General features: G+C 47.1%; 1 protein-coding gene across 1 annotated transcript in view; it reads left to right on the forward strand.

Annotated features, from left to right (window-relative positions):
• The window catches only part of LOC119393163 (UBX domain-containing protein 4), a 67,825-nt gene that overhangs the window by 29,964 nt on the left and 19,051 nt on the right, over positions 1 to 18,810 (forward strand). Inside the window, exons 9-10 of the mRNA XM_049416129.1 lie at positions 3,531 to 3,633; positions 11,236 to 11,373. Of these exons, the coding sequence (XP_049272086.1) occupies positions 3,531 to 3,633; positions 11,236 to 11,373 (241 nt within the window). The remainder of the gene's footprint in view (positions 1 to 3,530; positions 3,634 to 11,235; positions 11,374 to 18,810) is intronic.

The following is an 18,810-nucleotide window of genomic DNA, read 5'->3' on the forward strand; positions in this document are numbered from 1 at the left end:
TGACGACCTCATTTCTTGAATAACAAAAGGTGTGTATGTTGTTTAGGGTGTTGACTTCAGTCATTTTTATTAGCTTCACGAAATAGCTGCCCTGCTGTAGTACAGTGGAACCTCGTTAATGCGTACCTGCCGGGAACGCCGCATAACTACGCATTAAACGGTAGTATGCATTAACCACCAAGTAAAAATTTGCATCTCCTCGCGTACGCCATCGCCACCAGCAAAGGAATATACACAGTGCCACAGCAAATATTGCCTAAACTACCCACTGCAAAGCCTTTTCTTTGTTTTTGCCAGAGTGGAGAAAAGATTCTGGCACTTTCGCACGACCGTCCGGTAGTGCCGATAGCGCGCGGTGGCGACGCCAAGGAGCATTTCGGAACTATTACAGGGTCCGGTATACGCAGTGACCGACATAGCGACGGAACGGACAGTGTCGGCTATATATATGTGTGCGTCTGTACCGCGATCTGCTACTAAACGGAAACTGACACAGTTTCAGCGAAACACGGTACGGCTGTGTGGAGCCGATTGTCTCCTGGCTAGTTGCGTGCAGCGCGTGGCCTTCTCTGATCACGCCGTCACTGCCGGGCTGCTTGCTGCACTGCACGCACGCATTTGTCGTGGGAGTGTTCTTCGTACCCACTTCGCTCCAGACCGTGCACAGATGCAGCGAGTAGCTTGTTCAGTTAACGTGGCGATGACGAACTTCCTGCAAGCGATGCACACTCTGCGATGCTCTAGTGGTGCTGGCAGCGGATGGAAGCGCGTTATGGTGGTCGCCCAATAAAAGTGTGCAGTATGGTTACAACAGCGCTATGCTTGCTGTACGGTACGCGTGCATTTAGCGTGACAGCGTAAATGCAAAGAAGTTTCTCATCGCCCATGACCAGCAACGCTTAACTCCGAAACAGCGAGCTGCTTTCGTTTCTACAAAGCGGCGCGCGCTTGAACACGGCCCCGCACAACGAGGCGGCAGTGATCGGCGGCCCAGCGCGTTCAGGTTGTCGCCTATTAAAAGCGTGCAGTAGGCTTAAAGTGGTGCTGCGCCGCACGTGTGCCCGAACAGATATCTGAAGATACTTATTGTGATAAGGTCATCGGCGATAAGTCATGCTAGCGCGTTCGTCGGTGGCCACCGCCTCACCTTCGTTCTTTCCCGGTGCTTACTCGCAAAAGTGTCGTCACAATCGCGCAGAAGTCGGAATCAGCGATCGACCGATTTACGCACTTCTCGAAGACGGAAAACCTTTGGCGGCACATTGGGGGGTCGGGAAGTTCAGCGGCGCAGTAAAACTTTATGGCACAAAAAGTTATCGCGGTATGCAGGGTACGCACTAACCGGTAGGCGTAGAACGAAGCACTACGGAGTAACCGGTCAGCGAATGCATTAGGCTCTATGAGACTCGGTTGGGGATTCATCGCAACTACGTTTTAACCGTTAGTACGCTTAAAGCGGGTACGTATTAACGAAGTTTGACTGTAAATGTTTGTAAACGTTTGCTTTAAGGAAAAAAATGAGGAGCTTCTGAAGGAAATTCCGAAAAACGAAACGCGGCTTCAGAAGCTTCAATTGCGCACAGCTGTGGCAACATTAGCGTAAAATAAGTCTTATATGGGTCACTATGCATCTGTTGTATGGCTGCGTGTAGTTTAATATCTTTTCGTACGCCTGCATGTCACGTATTCTGGCACGTACTGAGGTGATCAAAAGAAATGGGAACAGCACGGCACCTGTGTACACTGTTCGCATTTGTTTTCATCGCGCTCTCGCCTAAGTCAGAATCATCATTAATTGCATCATGAACGTGTCTAGTGTGTTTTATTAATTGATAGGCTACAAGCGCTTAAACATAAATGCCTACAGCGGAGCACATAAGTGCCGCATGGTTTGCATTTCTTTCATCGCGTTAGTACGCTTGCATGCGTAGGAAGTCAAAAACTGCCACTATACCGTGCCTAATCATTTAGAGAACAACGGTATGCAGTAGGAACAACGGTATTTAGGGAACAACGGTGGGCTGGAGGGTCGCAGTACTTTTCCCATTCCAGTGATTTTAGCACCAGCATTGTGTCTCAGTGCTGTACAGTGCAGTTGACGTGCCTGGAACACTGAACGAATGCACCTTTTCATCATAGGTGCTCGATTGCTGACCCAAAGAAAGTGGGATTGAATCCTGGCTGCAGGGGCCGCATTTCGTTGGAAGCAAGATACTAGAGGCCCATGGGCTTAGATTTAGGTGCACGTTAAAGAACCCCACGTGGTCAAAATTTCCGGAGCCTTCCACTACGGTGTCTCTCATAATCACATGGTTGTTTTAGGATGTAAAACACCAACAGTTATTATTATAAGCTTACTGCTCTCCCACTCAATACTCTGAATCGTTCCTACCCTACTGTGGCCCTTGCTCGTTCCGCTCTTTTCTTCGCTACGCTCCGTTCGTCAGCTCGTCTCTCCTCCTTGCTGAGTGTTCCTCCCTTGCCATGCAAGGAGGAACAGCGGTGAGCACATGTACCTGTGAGCAGACAAACTGATTCTTCTTGTTGCTGACATGACCAGAAAGGAAGATGCGAAGCATCTCTTGCTCGGGGGTATGTCCCGCGGCCTGCTTGTCCACACTCACACTGCGCATGCGCAACTCTCCTCCTTCTCTCCCAGCAGCTGCTTGCGCTTCTCTTGCGTTCTCGCTTCTGCTCTCGCGGCGCATACGCTACTCTCCTCCTCTAGTCTCCTCTCCTTCAAGCCGGTAGAGCGTTGCGCGTGTTGTCCAGCGCTTGCTTCGGTTGACTCCTCTGAAATGCGGGCTCGACATGCCGAAATTCTCTCTTGTGCAGCGCCGCGATGAGCGCCAGTGCTTGCTCGTCCCCTCCCCGTTTCTCTCCTCTCCTACGCTGCCCCCCCTCCTCTCGCCCGCCTGTCGACCGCGTTCCCCGCTCGCCCTGTGAGAATTAACGGCCAGGCTAGAGGGAAGACACGACACGCGTAGTGTTCCTCTTCACGTTCCACGACGCGAGGTCGGTAGCATGCCCAACGAACACCAACGGAACGCGATCGTGCAAGTGCTCCGGCTTCGCATCGCCTCATGGTCCCCTTTAGCGGGAGATGGTGTAGTTTTTTGATGACGACGGCATTTTGAACTCAATGCGCAGGTTTACTTGCAATGTTAAAAAATTATCGGTGATGGTTTAGGGGCCCTTTAAGTGTGGCCAGCAGTGCTCATTTATATGCTCCAAAGTGCTTACTGTATGATAGTGTTCCAAACTGTTCCATCATTGATTTTTCCAATCCAAAAATTGCTCCTAATCTCTTTTCATGAGGGCCACCACTGGGTAAGTCTTGAATACAAACTTCTTTGCTAGAAAGTTTACAAGTGCTGTAAAAGTTTATTGTATCAGCCAAGATGGCACACAATATTTTTGAATTTGTGAACAAAGAAAGAAGTTCAACCCACAGTACCATTACAAGAGTGCGTCTGAGCACGGCCATCTTGCTTTTTATAACCATCATGATTTCTATTGCCGTCTCGCAGCCAAGTAGCCAGGATACAGTTCCGTTTGCCAGATGGGTCATCTGCTACACACACCTTCAACGCTGATGCCACGCTTCAGGATCTGCATGACTACGTTGTAGAGGTATGAGGGTCTGCACACATTGTGCATTTACACAACAGGTTATGCATTCGTAGAGGGAAGTAGCTTTGAGTAGTGGTGTATGAACATTCAAACTTTTCAATATTTTTTTTCTAGTGCTTGCTATTCCATTTGATTTGCACTAAACTTTTACTATTGAATGTATTCAAGATTCCAAAAAAATAGAATGGTTTCATTCGTTAAAAATCAAATCGCACTGCTTCTAAATAATGCGTGGGAACCCAGTCATCATTACGAACTTTGATATACCAGAAGGATTGATAGCCACAGTCTCGCGCTATTTTAGCCAAGGCTTCTTGATCACCACCCACTGATTAGAAAGAATGCAGTGTAAAAGTGCGAAATGGAGCACTTGCCTGTGGTTGTTCCATACCTGCCAAAATCCGGGAGACTCCCGGATTTCGATCATTTCTTACGTTTGTACGATTGTCGGGAAAATCTCCTAGAAATCGAAATTTCTGTGCGTGTGACCTGGCCACATTCAAAAAAGTCCAACCCAATTCAATCCAGGCTTTTTGCAAACCCACTGCATATAGCATTATGTAAACCAACTTAGGAGGCGTTGATATAAACATGCAGTAGAATCTTGGTGATACATAACCATCCGATACGAATTCGTGAAATTCCCCAGCTGGATTCCCCTGTGTCCAATAGGACAAAATTCGGATGTTTTGAACACTTCTCCACGTCGTGGCTGGTGATACAAACTTTGGTACCAAAACCATCAAGCGACGGCCGAGAGCAGCGTGCTAGAAGCTTCGGAAGTACGCACGCGGCCAGCACACACACTGTCAGAACTGTGGTTATCGTTTACCTTAAAGGCCAACTCCGGTGATTTTTCGAGGTCGATGGATCTTAATGAAATTCGCTGGGTACGTTCCTTTGCACGTTTCCATCATTTATGCCAAATTACAGGCTTGAGACATGCACAGATTGTTTGCAAATGAATTTTAAAGATTGTCTGCAAACGCCTAGTGTGCACAATTTTGGCAACATTGCACAATTATTGGCAACATTGTGTCTGTGACGTCAGTATTGGGAAGGCGGCGGAAGTGACGCAGTCGAGGTCACCGCTAACTTCGGCGCTTCGGCCGCTACAGCGAGCGTCTGCTGTGCACAAGGCGACAGACAGCGTTGTTTTGGCCGGCGCTTCGCTGGTCGTCCCGGCTGTCACAGTTTTCATACTCCGCGCCGGCGTGACCGGCATGCCTTGTACGACTTCCGGTTCGTTCGTAACAACGTCTACGTCATACGTAGACAGTGCACTTGGTTGGGTTTCGGTTTCGGCGTTGTGCTTTTTTGCTTATTTAAAATTATTCTCCAATTTGCCAAGTATTTCTGCTATCGGGCCCATAACAGGAGCGTCTCAGGAACATAAAAGCACCATTACTTTGACATGGCCAAGAAATCGCCGGAGTTGGCATTTAACCGCTGTGGATGAAACCACAGTCGCTCTTGACACGATCATGTATGGCAACGACAAAACTGACAGAACTCCAAAAGTGCAGGCGTGTCCAACTCATTCAGTCAAAGTGACGCTGCGGACAAAACTGCAGTGGATGCGATCATAGATAGCAACAAACAACGTGGTTTTGAAGGCACATGTGTGGCCAGCACATGCGCGTTGAAAACAGAACTACCGTTTGCCGCAACCACCACGCACGAAACCGCGGTCGCTATCGACAGTCGCGTCGATAGCGACTACGAGCTCCGAAGGTACGCAGCTAACACAGCGGTAGATTAAAGGCAATGAAGTTGTAAAAAAGGCACGAAGGGTTTCGGCGTTCCTGTCGATCTTTGCTTATGGCTATGGTGGAGAGGACTTTAGCTCTTAGTTTTCAGTTGGCCTCAAGCGAAGCTATGACGCGTGCTTTTGCAGCAGTGAGCTACGCTGTCCCTTATTGGTTCATCCACGTGTGTCCCAGAAAGACATACGCGAGTTTTTTCGACGGAAATAAATGTTTTGTGCGTATATCGTGGCTTGAAAAGAGATTTTGCTAGTTTTTTGATGATACGAAATTTCAGTCGGTGCGAAAATTTTGGCTCCATTTCAAGATTCGTATCACCGAGATTCTACTTAGTTGTGAAACCCTACCTACATTGTTTGGCCACTCTAAGCCATTATAAGACCGAAATGCTCGTCCCCTCCCCGTGGTCAGTCGGGACTGCCCGCCCCTGTTTCCGAGATTTCGGTATAAAAAAAAGAAGGGGAGGGGGGTGAGGTAACCTCCCCCCCGCCCGTTTCAGAAATCTCCCAGATTCAGATTCCTTGAACTTGGCAGGTATGTTATTGGATGCTGCGTGAGTGCATACGTGGGAGCACATTCCACAATGAAAAGCTGTGCTGGATTTGAAGTGCGTCCTTGGTATTTACTTTTTCAGAGCGGAGACACGGGCTTCTTACTTGACCATCTCGCATGCCACCAGCAAAGACCAATCGGATAGTTTGGTCATGCTTGCTGCTAGCATCGGAAAGCGTCCCGACTTCGGCCTGCAAAGACTTGGCATTACATGTGAAAATTTGGTCACGCTGTGCAGTTGTTAGTTGTTTTGGCGAGGAGAATAACAGCCCTCGTGAACGCTGCTGTGAACAAGTGCCGAAAGTATTTTGGGGCCGAGCGCTCGCGGCAAGGAAACACCACGATCAGGCACAATGGCAGCTGCAGCCGTTGAAAAAATTGCAGTGGCTTAGTTCGGCTATGCCAGAATATACGTAGCGTTAGCAAAGGTTCAGCTCATTACTCTAAGCTTTCCAGATTGTCTAGGATTAGCTTGATTGTCATGCTTACTGCTGCTCCAATGACACACACGATATACGTATTATGTGGCACATGCATATTTATTTTTGCTCAACGTCAGGTTGCTTCTCTATTGCCACAAAGACGGCTCGGTGGTCAGTGAAGTAACACGCTGCCGTCTCTATGGCCCCAACACAGTAACCGCTAATTGCCAGGCAACTACTTCGAGATCTGATGAGATAGGCTTCTCGGCTCTTCTGCGCCGTCAAGCAGCATTTGCGCTCTGGCGTTACCCACCTGCAAACATGGCATTACCCACCTGCAAGCATGGCGTTACCCACCTGCAAACGCCAGTCAGAGGCGCTATCAAGCGGCACCAGCGCATTGTCAGACGGTGACTGCACAGCGAAGGCGAATAGCTGTGCGCGCCATGGCTATGACGTCACCCCTCTCGAATGCGCAGAGCAGCAGCGGCGACTCGCGCGCTGGCGCCAGTCTGTCTGCCCGGCTACGACGCCACTCCTCCCGCTCTCTGCCACCAGCAGCGGCAAGCCGCGTGCGGTGGTGGCGGAGAGCGCGTGAGATGCCGGCTCCACACTCATCCTCGCGCATGCGCAGCACGGCTCGTGATGACCCACGCGAAACCGGCTCCGGCTAGGCAAGTGTAGCTACCGCTACAAAAACTTGTCATAGAGCCAACGGCAAAAAAAAAAAAGCTCTTCCATCAACTACCTGTAACCCCAAACAAATTGTTGCTGTTCGCCGTCAGGAGGGCTGCTACTAATTGAAGCAGTGGCTTTTCCATCAACGACCTACACTCCTACAAGAGCTGTGCGCACCATATATCAACTCCATGGTTATAGTGTATAAAATATAGTGTGTGCATGCTTGTCATCATCATCTGCCTGCTTTAAGTGTACTTTAAAACAGATGGCTACTTCTAATATTTCTTCCAGAGACACAGACAGACTTATATACAGTAGAACCCCGCTGTTACGTTCCTCACTGCTGCGTTTTCCCGGCTGTTACGTCGTTTTCCGCCGGTCCCGGCATAGCTCCCATAGGATACAATGTATTGGGAACCCCGCTGTTACGTCGTAACTGTCGGACCGTTCCCGTATGATACGTCGCGAAGTGCGCCCGGAGCCGACCGAGTGACTACCAAAGAGAGCGGCCATGGTGCATTTTCACGCAGCTTGGCCTCGTTTGACCGTAATATTAGCCGCATGAGAGGCGCAAGCAACAGAATCTTTCAATTGATGCAAACAAAAGCATGGCCTTCGAGATTCAAATTGCTAAGATGGCGTCTATGACGTAACTGCTCGCGAAAGCAAGGCCTTCGAGATTGGCATTTACTATTGACAAAAGCATAGCCTCTGAGATTTGCATTGCACAAACATAGCTTGTATGACGTAATTGCTTGCGAAAGCAAGGCCTTCGAGATTGGCATTCACTTCTGCCATCGCGTTGGCGTAGACTCATCATCATCGTTATTTGTCTGAGAACGGGAGGAGTTCGAGCTGGTTGGAGCTCGCATGGTCGTGCGTGCGGTTCGCGGTCGGACTCGCCGCGCCGGTCGTGATTGCGTGTGCTTAGTTCTTTCATGCCTACAGCTGTTGGTGTTAAAAAAATCACATACCTTGATTACATTTCTGTGGATAAGGCCGTCCTAAGCTCCGCGTTTCTATCCATCGACTAGATCGCGGCTGAGCGCGCCAATCTTCGTGCTGCTCGTAAGAATTGAAATAAAATTCTGTACCACTAAATATTTTGCCGTTTTTCCTGTTTTTCGGCTCTTACGTTTCCCGTCTCTTACGTTTATTTCCTACGGTCCCTTCAAAAACGTATCAGCGGGGTTCTACTGTACCTCAGAGAGAGAGAGAGAGAATAAGAATAAAAGAAAGGCGGGGAGGTTAACCAGGGCTGAGCCCGGTAGGCTACCCTGCACTGGGGAGAGGGGGAAGGAAAGTTAGAGAGGAGGAGAGAAAAGTCACTCTTTCAGCCGACGTAACAGTTCCACGTACCTCAGTACGTCTTACCTCAGTATATACCTCAGTAGGTCTAAATTAGTGAAGCTTGTGAACTCAAAAAAAGAACCTTTCAACCAAGCCTGCGGAGTAACCGTATGCTATGGGGAGAGCTGGAAAACGAAAGGTTGTAACCAGAGCGACACTCATTTATTGTTTGTCTTGCTGTAAGTGGTGGTACAAGTTTGGCTTCAAGTGTAAGTCGACCAGCCAACTTTGGATCCTCAAATTAAAGTAAGTTAGGTCAACACAGAATTGTATAAATACAGTAAGCTGCACTCCAGCAAGAACATGGGCACCCGTGTGTCTCATTTACTGCTTGCTTCTCACTTGGACTGTTTTTTTCTTGGAACAACAATGTGGGAGGACGCGAGTGGTGCAGTAAACTTGCTTTTGTTTGGCAACGTTTTGCAGCACATTTTTCTGTAATTCAAGCTGCAATTATTCAAAAGATATTCAGAAAATCTTCGATTCGCACTTCAACATTAATCTTCAAGTTGAACATGAAAAAGAGAAATCTCCAACCAGAAGGTTTATTTTAAGAAACCTGACGTTTGAAAGCCTGACCGGCTTCTTCTTCGGGGATGAGACGGCCCGAGGTGCACGGCGCTTATATACGCTTTCTTGCCGACAGTTGCCGCAAGCCTTGACAATAGAGGGGGGGGCAAGGTCCCTGTGGTGCGGTTGATGTTCCCCGCTGTTTGCTGTATGTGCCATGACTCGAGGAGAAGCCGCTGGCGCCAACAGCTTTCTTGTTTTAGGATCACCGCATCGTCAGGACTAATGCGGTGGTCAAACTTCTCGCAGTGCTCCGCTACTGCACTCCTTTCGCTCTTCAGCTGACGTAGATCGTTCTTATGCTGTCGTATCCTTTCGCGAAAGTTCTTTGTTTCCCCGACGTACGCGGCAGGGCAGTCTGAACACGCGATCCTATACACGACGCCCTGCGCTTTTTCCGCAGGCGCGCGGTCTTTGGGACGGGGAAAAAAAAGCGCCGATTGTGGTGGTTGGCTTGTGTGCTACGCCGACTCCCGCCTTTCCCAGAATGCGCGCTATTGTTTCGCTGGCTCCCGCGATGTAGGGAATCGGCACGCGGCGTCGCTGAGGCGGCGCCGCTGGCTCTCTGCCTCCCCCGCCCTTGTTCCTGCGCAAGGCCTTGTGGATGAACGCCTTTGTATAGCCGTTGGCGCCGAGATCATGGAATATTTTTCCTTTTTTTTCCTTCTGCCGTTGTGGAGACGAGCAGATTCTTTCGGCCCTGTTCACGAGGCTTTGTACAACGGAGAACTTGGGGCAGGCGGGGTGATTTGAGCTGAAGTGGAGGTAGCGCCCTGTGTGCGTTGGTTTCCTGAAGACGGAGAAAGAGAGGCTCTGTCGTTGGTCTTCTCACCAACACATCCAGGAACGGGAGGGTTGAATGGATCTCCATTTCCGCTGTGAACTGAATGTGGGGATCCACGCAGTTCAAACAGGCGAGCAGGTTGCTGGCCTCGCCGGATTTTACCACACAGAAGCAATCATCTACGTGGCGTACAAACAACTTGGGCTTTGGGGTCACATGTGGCAAGCGCTTGCTTTTCGATATCCTCCATTACGAGAGCTGCCACTGTTGCCGATATCGAGGCCCCCATGGCTGTCCCACTGGTCTGTCTGTAAAACACGTTGAAAGAGAAGTAAGTGCTTGAGAGGCAAAATTCCAACAGCTGGCATATCTGGTCTACCGAAAGTGGAGTTCGGTCGTTCAGGGTGGAGTCGTCTTCGAGGGCCCGGCGCGTCACAGTCAGTGCGAGGGGTACGGGCACGCTGGTGAAAAAGAAAGCTGTTGGCGCCGGCGGCTTCTCCTCGAGTCGTGGCACATACAGCAAACAGCGGGGAACATCAACCGCACCACGGGGACCTTGCCCCCCCTCTATTGTCAAGGCTTGTGGCAACTGTCGGCAAGAAAGCGTATATAAGCGCTGTGCGCCTCGGGCCGTCTCACCCCTGAAGAAGAAGCCGGTCAGGCTTTGAAACGTCCGGTTTCTTAAAATAAACCTTCTGGTTGGAGATTTCTCTTTTTCGTCTTTAGTCTATTACCCAACCAGGCAGACTTCTGCCGAATGTTTACCTTTAATCTTCAAGTTGGCTTCGCACCCAAATGTTACGTTTGCACAGCCCTTTTTATCGGTGTCAGTAATGTTTTAAGGAGTACTAGCACAAAATTTTGACGGTGGGATAACTTGTCAGATCGATTTGTGTAAACACGTGCACATATCATCTACAAAATATCAACACGTAATACATACCCTAAAGCATTTTTAAAATCATTTTTGAAATGTGTTTCAAAAACTGAGCACATAACGCAGCACCTGGCGGCATTGACACCTACTTGGTTTAAATGTAAACAATCATCAACTACCTATGTCACGAGTCTCAGTCTCTCTGCACTTGTGACATATTCTTTCTTGTTTCTGGATGATATGATGCGTAGTACTATTGCTGTGCATGGCACGCACATCACTGTTGCGTGTATCACATGGTCAGCTGTGTCTGTCTTCAAACCTCCCGGACTCGCCTTTCTCCAAAAAGCCGAAACTGCGACTGGGCGCTACAAGAACTCGCCCAACTAATTAATGATTGCACACTGGGGCAGCATACAAGGGTTCCATCTGGGATAAGTCACTCATTAACAACTATAACTGAAACAGAAAGAACGAGGTACCAAATTTTTGTGTCATCATATTAACAGAAGCCCGTGGCTTGCATGCAAATTGTGAGTGACTTTGCTGTGATGAAGAAGGCTTAGCAGTGTGATGTGCTTTGTTCTGTCTGCCATGCAGACGGTGCAGCCGAGTTTTTCCAACTTCACCCTGTCAACAACATTCCCACGCCGGGAGTTCACCCAGGAGCAGTACCAGAGCAGCCTTCGTGAGCTGGAACTGGCCCCATCAGCTGTAATTCTTGTGGTACCTGTCAATGTAAGTTGCTCACCCATCTATCTAAACAGGCTATGTACCAACTCTGGACAGCATAGTAGACAGTCTACGTTGACAGCTTAAAAGACGGCATAAGCCCCAGTCTTCCAAAGTGATGGAATGTGACTGCATGACATCTGTACATGACGCCACCTCATTTTGGCAAGAGAAAGCTAAGGAACAAAAACAGAACTGTTGTTTCTTTAACTTCATTGCATATCAAAATACAGTAATACCTCGTTAACTCGAAGTAGTAGAAACCAGAAAAAATTTCTAGATAAGCAAATTTCAAGATAAGCAAAGTTGCGCAAATTCTATTGAGAAGTCCAGTTCTATCTAAAAACGTTATCACTACTGACGAGTTTCTTAACAGGAGTGCCTAACAGGCTCTTTGTAAAGGTTTAAAAAAAAATTAATGGCATACCGGAGCTATCAACCAGCTGTGTTTTTCGGCAATGCCATTTATTTAGTGCAGAAAGACCGATTAAGGCTGGTCGGCCTCTCAGTAACACTTGCACCTAAACGCTTTCTCGAGTTGCTTAACATGTCGCATGTGGTGATCGTCCACTTCGCTGCCCTCAACTTTATTTCGCATCAAGCGAAGCATGTTTCTTGTTTCGGCTGATGTCGTCACTCCTTGGGTAGCCGCGTCGACACTGCCACGATCGCCATGCGTGACACCACATTGGTTCGCTTAAGAAAATGGTCAAATCAGCCGATGTTGCAGGTGAGATCAGTGCAGCCCACCGCTAAGTCCAGAGAATCGGCCTTCTCTGTCAGTGTTGTGACTGGAAACGGCTCCCTCTCGCACGATGCAACCACACAATCAGCGCCGTTTTGATGTCTGGAAACTTTGAGCCTCGAATCTGCTTCTTTGATTAGGGCTACCTTTCTTTGCAGCATCAGTGACTTGCTTTGCTTTAACGGTGTTATCCTCACCACATCGCACGGCTCACGAAAAAGTCCATGCAACGTGCCTTGCATAAATAAAATGCTGAAATTGCATCTCTGACGATAAACAAAATGACGTGTATGAACCGTGCTATTTTGCAGGGCCTGCCTCTGTGCACGTCTATAGTGTCACATGACGTGATACAGAGTTGCTTGACAGAGTTTTTATGCCGCTAGGTTCCGACTTCACTTTCAGGAACAGTGTCCACTCCGTTGTAAGCACGGCAGCCTCGCGCGAACCTTGTGAAACGTATGACATTTTGCCATTAGTACACTCAAACCTCGATATAACAAACACGGATATAACGAATTATCGGTTATAACAAAGTAAATGAAGAATAGTCTTGTCATAGATACAGTGTTACAAATAAATGTTTATAACGAATTTTCGGATATAACGAAGTTATTTTCGGGGCAGATGTGATTTCGTTATAATGAGGTTAGAGTGTATTTTGTGAAACGGTTCGGCGGCGAAGTTTCTGTTGCACTCTCCATCAAGATTTCGAGATAACCGAAAGTGGGCACGGAAATACTTCGAGATAAAGGGCAATAAATACATTGCACCTATGGGAAGTCGTTGGGTACCGCGGAAAATTTTGACTTATCTGATTTATCGAGATATGCGAGTTCGAGTTAACGAGGTATTACTGTATGTGAAAACTGAACATTACTCACATTAAGTGCTTAAAAAAGCATTTACTTTTTTCGCAAACCATACTGGTGAGATCCAAGCCAATGCCTCCTTTATAAAGCTGTGCCTGTCAAAACAGCCGCTACGGTTCAATCATACTGTTACTGTTAGACATAAGATGGCCACTATAACTGACCACTGACCCCTAATTTGTATTCAGTCCTCACTGCTGTCACTGCAATATTTGTTGTCAGGGCTGGCAATGTCATCGCTGGGGGCAAGGTCGCAGTCCCACAGAAAGTTGAGAAAATACCGTGCAGCAATGGCCTGGCGCATTTTAGTCACGTCCAATCTGCACAAAGTGGTTTTTCACCACATGGAGTGCCTGAACCTCTCAATCTAGTGCCTCTGCAACTGATCAGGATGTTGACTGCACCTAGCAAGCAATCACTCTTGGCAATATGTTCTTGAAATTATTGCCGAATGCGTCGGCGTCACCGAGTGAAAAATTCCCAGCCCTCTGTATTAACGCAGTTGGCACAGTGAGAGACCGCCTTGGCCATTGGACAGCCGAACGCTTCGCAAAGGTTCTTCCGAAAGCAGTTGTCTAAAAATGCAGCCTTTGCTTCACCTCCTCTTAAACTGCGTACAGTGGCACTTAGCCAAGATCTTGTTGGCATATAAAACTGCACCAACAGTTCTAAACATGCTTGATGACTCACAAAGGCAATGCAACCACGAGAACCATGGGAGCATCTGTGATGATCATGATGATGAGCCCATGCAAACAAGACAGCCCTAGGCCCTCCATTACACAGGTACTATTATTGGGTGGAGTTTACATGCAAGATGCTACTCGAGGCAGTTTTAGTGCTTTTGGTAAATTTAGCCAAAATTTTGTCGGATCTTGGAGCAGCTGAAGTTCTTAGGTTGTCAATGAGATTAGCAATTCCCTGGGTTGAGATGTCAAGCAGCAGCATCACACTGAAACATTTTCTAGGTACTCCCTGTGCATTTTAGGAGGCCTCGGAGGCAAAAACAGAAGTGAAATAAGAGTTCATGACATCAGCTCGCCGAGCCAGTGGAATGTCTGAGACATCTGTGTATGCCAGCACATTGTGAGACTGGTTTTGAGGTTTCCGAATTTTCCAAAATATTTTTTAGGGTTTGCGTGGAGGATGTTTTAGATCTTATGGTCGAGTTTTATTTTCGATTTTTTCAGGAGACAGGCATAATCACGTAAGCAATTTGAATGTTTCTCCCATTTCACAGCTGAGGCCAGTTTGCTAGCAATGCAAAACAAACATTTTTCCATTTGTGATAGCCCTTTCGATGAGTTAGAATACCACGGTTTGTCTGCGCCTCTGCAGATTCGTGCTAGAGGAATGCATTTATTGGTTAAATATGAATTTGCCATTTGAGAAAAATTTATTACAGTTGAACCCCTTTATGAGAGGCACTGATATAAGAGACACCTGTGGGCCTTCGTCGAAACATGGTTTGATCAGAAGATGAGAACATGGTTCCCTGCTTACACCTCATATAAGGCACAGGAACTGCTCCCTGGTGTATGTCTTTTATAAAGGGGCTCAAAACTGTATCTTTGACCGATCTGGAAAGGGTCGACCGACGAAATTGTTCGTAACATGATTCTGGTTGTCAGTTAATGGCTGAAAAGTCCACCTTGTTCTAATTTCTGATGTGCTTTTTGAATATAGCTATGGACATGCAGAATGTGATGACTGTATGACTCTAAGTGCGATGGGGAGTGAAACTGCCGGAACAAATACAAAGTTAGAGACAAGAACAAGCATGTTACAACCTGAAATGATGGCTAATGTCCACTAAAGGGTCCATAAGTTTGTTAATTGATACAATTACGCTTTGGCAAAAGAAAGCAAAAGTGAGTAACGCGAGCAGTGCATTATACGTAATTGCATGTAATAATAAACACTGTTCATTTCCTTAAAGTGGCTCACTATCTTTCCCAATGGAACTTTCACTTTATCGAAACTGAACGCAGATGAAGCATGCAAAATGAAAAATAAGCCTTGAAGAATCTGCCACAATTGCACAAAACATTTTTAAAACATTTCTGGCGCAGTGCACAACAATGGGGTGCCGCCCTACGCTTGCACATAGCCCACGTCCACAGAGTGAAACGTCACTGTAATTTATGTAACAGGTAAAATTAGAGGGACTGAGTGTTGTAGCTACCTTGTCACATATTTTTCTGTGAATAGTGGTAAGTAGTTCACTGGACAAGCTGCTTTGCTGACACAGCAATATTGAATGCAACAGAATAAAGTTGTAGGTATTCAAGCTCCTGACATTGCTATTTTAGTGCGTTATATGTCATGTTACTGTAATTATTTGTAAGCTTCGGCTGGTGGGCTTGGCGTTGTGTCAAAGCTGCTAATAAATGCCCATCTGTTTATGACACTACGATGTAGACTGCATCCGTTCCATGAGTGTCTCGCTCGACCTCACAGCACTAATAAGAATATGCACTAAAATGTTGCAGGTTCCAATGCTTGAAGTGATCCGAAACTCTATTTTGTCTGCTCGAAAACTGCTCCAAATCACAATTTTGCCAGCTCAAGACCTGCGCCAAAACAAAATTAGTCTTGTTCCAAATCTGCTTTTTTTTCTGCTCCAAAAATTGCTCCAAATCCAAAACTGGCTCGATGACCACTGTGATGCAATAAATAAAATAAAGGGCATCACAACATTTGGTTGTTACACTTTAGTGCCCACGATCCACCAGTTACAAAAATGAAAGCACCACTTTGTTATCATCATCATCAGTTTCTGTGTGAGGTGTCTTAGCAGTGCAGCAGTAGTCGCACCTTTCAGCTTTTAGTGACCATCTCTCATTTAGTCGTTTGGGCGTGACACAGTCATTGTTTCTGTGTTCCTGCCAAGCCTCATAATGCCGTAGAGGCAACGCCAACCATGAGCCTCAAGGTGCTTATAAGGTGTGTCAAGGGGGGACGCAGGGATCATTTCGCGAAAATGGCAAAAAAAATAATCAGTTTTTGGAAAACACTCATTTTGTCATCTCTAGTCTCTTATTTACGCAGTATCTAAACGATTACACTGAAAACGCAATCTAAGTGCCCGAAAAAAATAATTTTGTAAGTAAGGTCAGTGAAAAAGAAGCCCAAACTTGCGCTAGAATGGCGCAATTCACGGCATCGTATCTCGTCTTTCCTGCCACCGAGCGCCGCCATCTTGGCATCGTTTCAAAGCTAAAAGTTCCGCCTTTCCGTTCCCGCCTTTCTCGCTTACGATCACCGCATAGAAAAAGCGCAAACAACAAAAAAATTGGAGGGTGTTCTCACGAACCTTGCAATGTACGCGGCGCGACCCCGTTGAATTACGCTTTTCTGCTGGTTGTTGCCGCGGCGACGGCCGCAGTGTTTACGAGCAGTGTGCTGGCTGCTTGATCACTCCGCGGCCATAAATGAATCGCCGCTGCTCAAAAGGTGACACGTGTACAGGAGGCAAAGTGCAAACCTCTTTAAGTTTCGCACGGAGGAAAACTGGGGACGGTATTGCATGGATCGGGCGAGCCAGTGATTACCGTATTTACTCGATTCTACCGCGCCCTCGATTGTAACGCGCACCCGTTTTCCGCGACCAAAGAAAAAAAAAAAAAGTAATACATCGATTGTAACGCGCACCCATTTTTCGTGAGAGAAAAGAACAAAAAAAGTCCGTAGGAGTCATACTTCGCACATTCAGAAGAACAAGTATTGGGTTTTAAAGAACTGAAGTTTCAAAAAAGTAAAACACAAAGTCAAAAAGTGGGCCTTGCCGCTAAACCTGTCACCACTACGGCGGCGATACGAGTCGCGTAATGGATCAGTCCTCGTCGCTGTCGGACAACTCCTTGTCGCTGTCAACACTCTTCGATTTCGGGAAACCGGCCCTGCTTTGGTCCACTGAAACCTTTTCGTGAAGCTTTGCTGTAAAAAATCTTCTGCTTCTGTTTGCGCCAGTCTCGCACGCACGTTTCGGGAACTCGGGAACTATATCCGAACGACCGCGATGCGGCCCGGTTTCCGTCCGTCTCTCTGCACATGTAATAAATATTCTTTTAAATGCGGCATTGTGGTACACTCGTCGAGTATTTGGAGTCGGCACTTCCATGCCGTCGATGCGAACGCAGAACGGGATGACAATCTCCTCAGCACACGTACGAACTGAAAAAATGGCAGAAATGGCCAAGGCGCGTAGGAGGCGGCCATTTTGAAATGTAGATGGCAATACGATAACCGAGTTTCTTTTTTTTTTTTTTGGTACTCGATTCTAACGCGCATGCGATTTTTGGACTCGTTTTTCCGGAAAAAAGGTGCGCGTTAGATTCGAGTAAATACGGTAGGTTAGGGCGTACCGGCTGGGTGGTGGGCACGTCGTGTATCCCTTACCGGGACGGTAATAAAGCGACAGCGATGTAAACCATTGCGCTTTATCATTAAAACGCTTGCTACCTATCAGATGACGCGCAAGTACCGCTTTACCTGCTTTACTTCAGAGACGATCTGCCGACACTTGCTCTCGCGCCGCGTCGCTGAGACCCGAGCTTCATGTGCGCGCGCATTCCTGGTCTCGTAAAACGGGCGTCTAATGTCCCCACTAGCAGAAGAGTCTTCTCGTTTCACTTAGAAAAGTTAATAATGTGAGAAAACGCGTCTGCGGTATAGTACGGTGCGAAGTCGCCGTCAGCTTCGGACTGACGAGAAGGCGTCGGCTCTACGGCACGGGTGCGGTTTATTGTACAAGGAAATGAATCTTTAGGTGTAAATAGTTGGCAGGGGTGATCGCAAAGCTTCACGAAACTAATACACCCCTATTAGGCAGTTTTCGAATAGCGTACACGAAGCTTTGCGTTGGCTTTTTGCGCGACTGCTCATGCGTCGTACGTTAACCGCTTGCGGGCTCCCGTTAAGTGACGGAAATAGCGGGCCGCAAACGCTAACGCTAACTTAGCGTACGCTATTCGAAAGCTTCCTATTTAGGCCGCCTGGCGACATGTTCCGTGGCCACAAAAGTAGCGATACAGTCCAACGTGTTCAAATGTTTACATGCAGCCTCATGCACTAGCGTTCCAGGGGGCTGCACAAATGTGTCTGCGGTAAATGATAAAGGGTAATAAACTTCCTAAATCAGGCCAAATTAAGAAGTAGAGGCCCAAAAAATTGCCTTCTGGCAAGGACACCAATTATTAGTGTCCTGGCTCACTTTAGCATAGGGTCAACTGCAACCAAAGCTTTGTTGTCCATTTTCTCAAAGCAAAGAGTGTTTTGTGCCTGCCACTTCGCTTGTGGAAAGCATAGCACAACTATGACTAGACCGATTTTTATGCTGTTTGTTTTATTGTAGTCCATAGACTATGATATACTTAAACACATTCTTTGAATTTTTGTTTAGGCTTTCATTCTTTTCTTATTTCATAATTACTGCATGGCACAGTTAGCTGAGACAAAGACATTTGCATGTAATGTTCCGCAGAAAATTATCAGGGCCGGAAAAAAAAATCTAAATGTGTCATTAAGTACAAACAGTATGTGAGCAAGGATACAAAGTAGTTTCAGCCTCCTAGCATGTTTCATCACTGTGCCAGGCTTTCCACAAGCAAGGAACTTGTGAATTTTTATAAAATAAAAACTAGTAAGGATATCTTTATGAAAATTTGAATTTGCCTTTTTAAGATGATTTCCAGTGTTTGTGCCAAATTTCATCAACCTAGATCAAGAAACTAAAAAGTTACAAACGATCCCCGCATCCCCCCTTAAGAGTTATTCAAAGGCTGACAACAGCAACCCAGTGATGCTGCCAACCAAATTGGCAGA

This window comes from Rhipicephalus sanguineus, chromosome 5 (genome assembly GCF_013339695.2).
Source record: "Rhipicephalus sanguineus isolate Rsan-2018 chromosome 5, BIME_Rsan_1.4, whole genome shotgun sequence".
Lineage (NCBI taxonomy): Eukaryota > Metazoa > Arthropoda > Arachnida > Ixodida > Ixodidae > Rhipicephalus > Rhipicephalus sanguineus.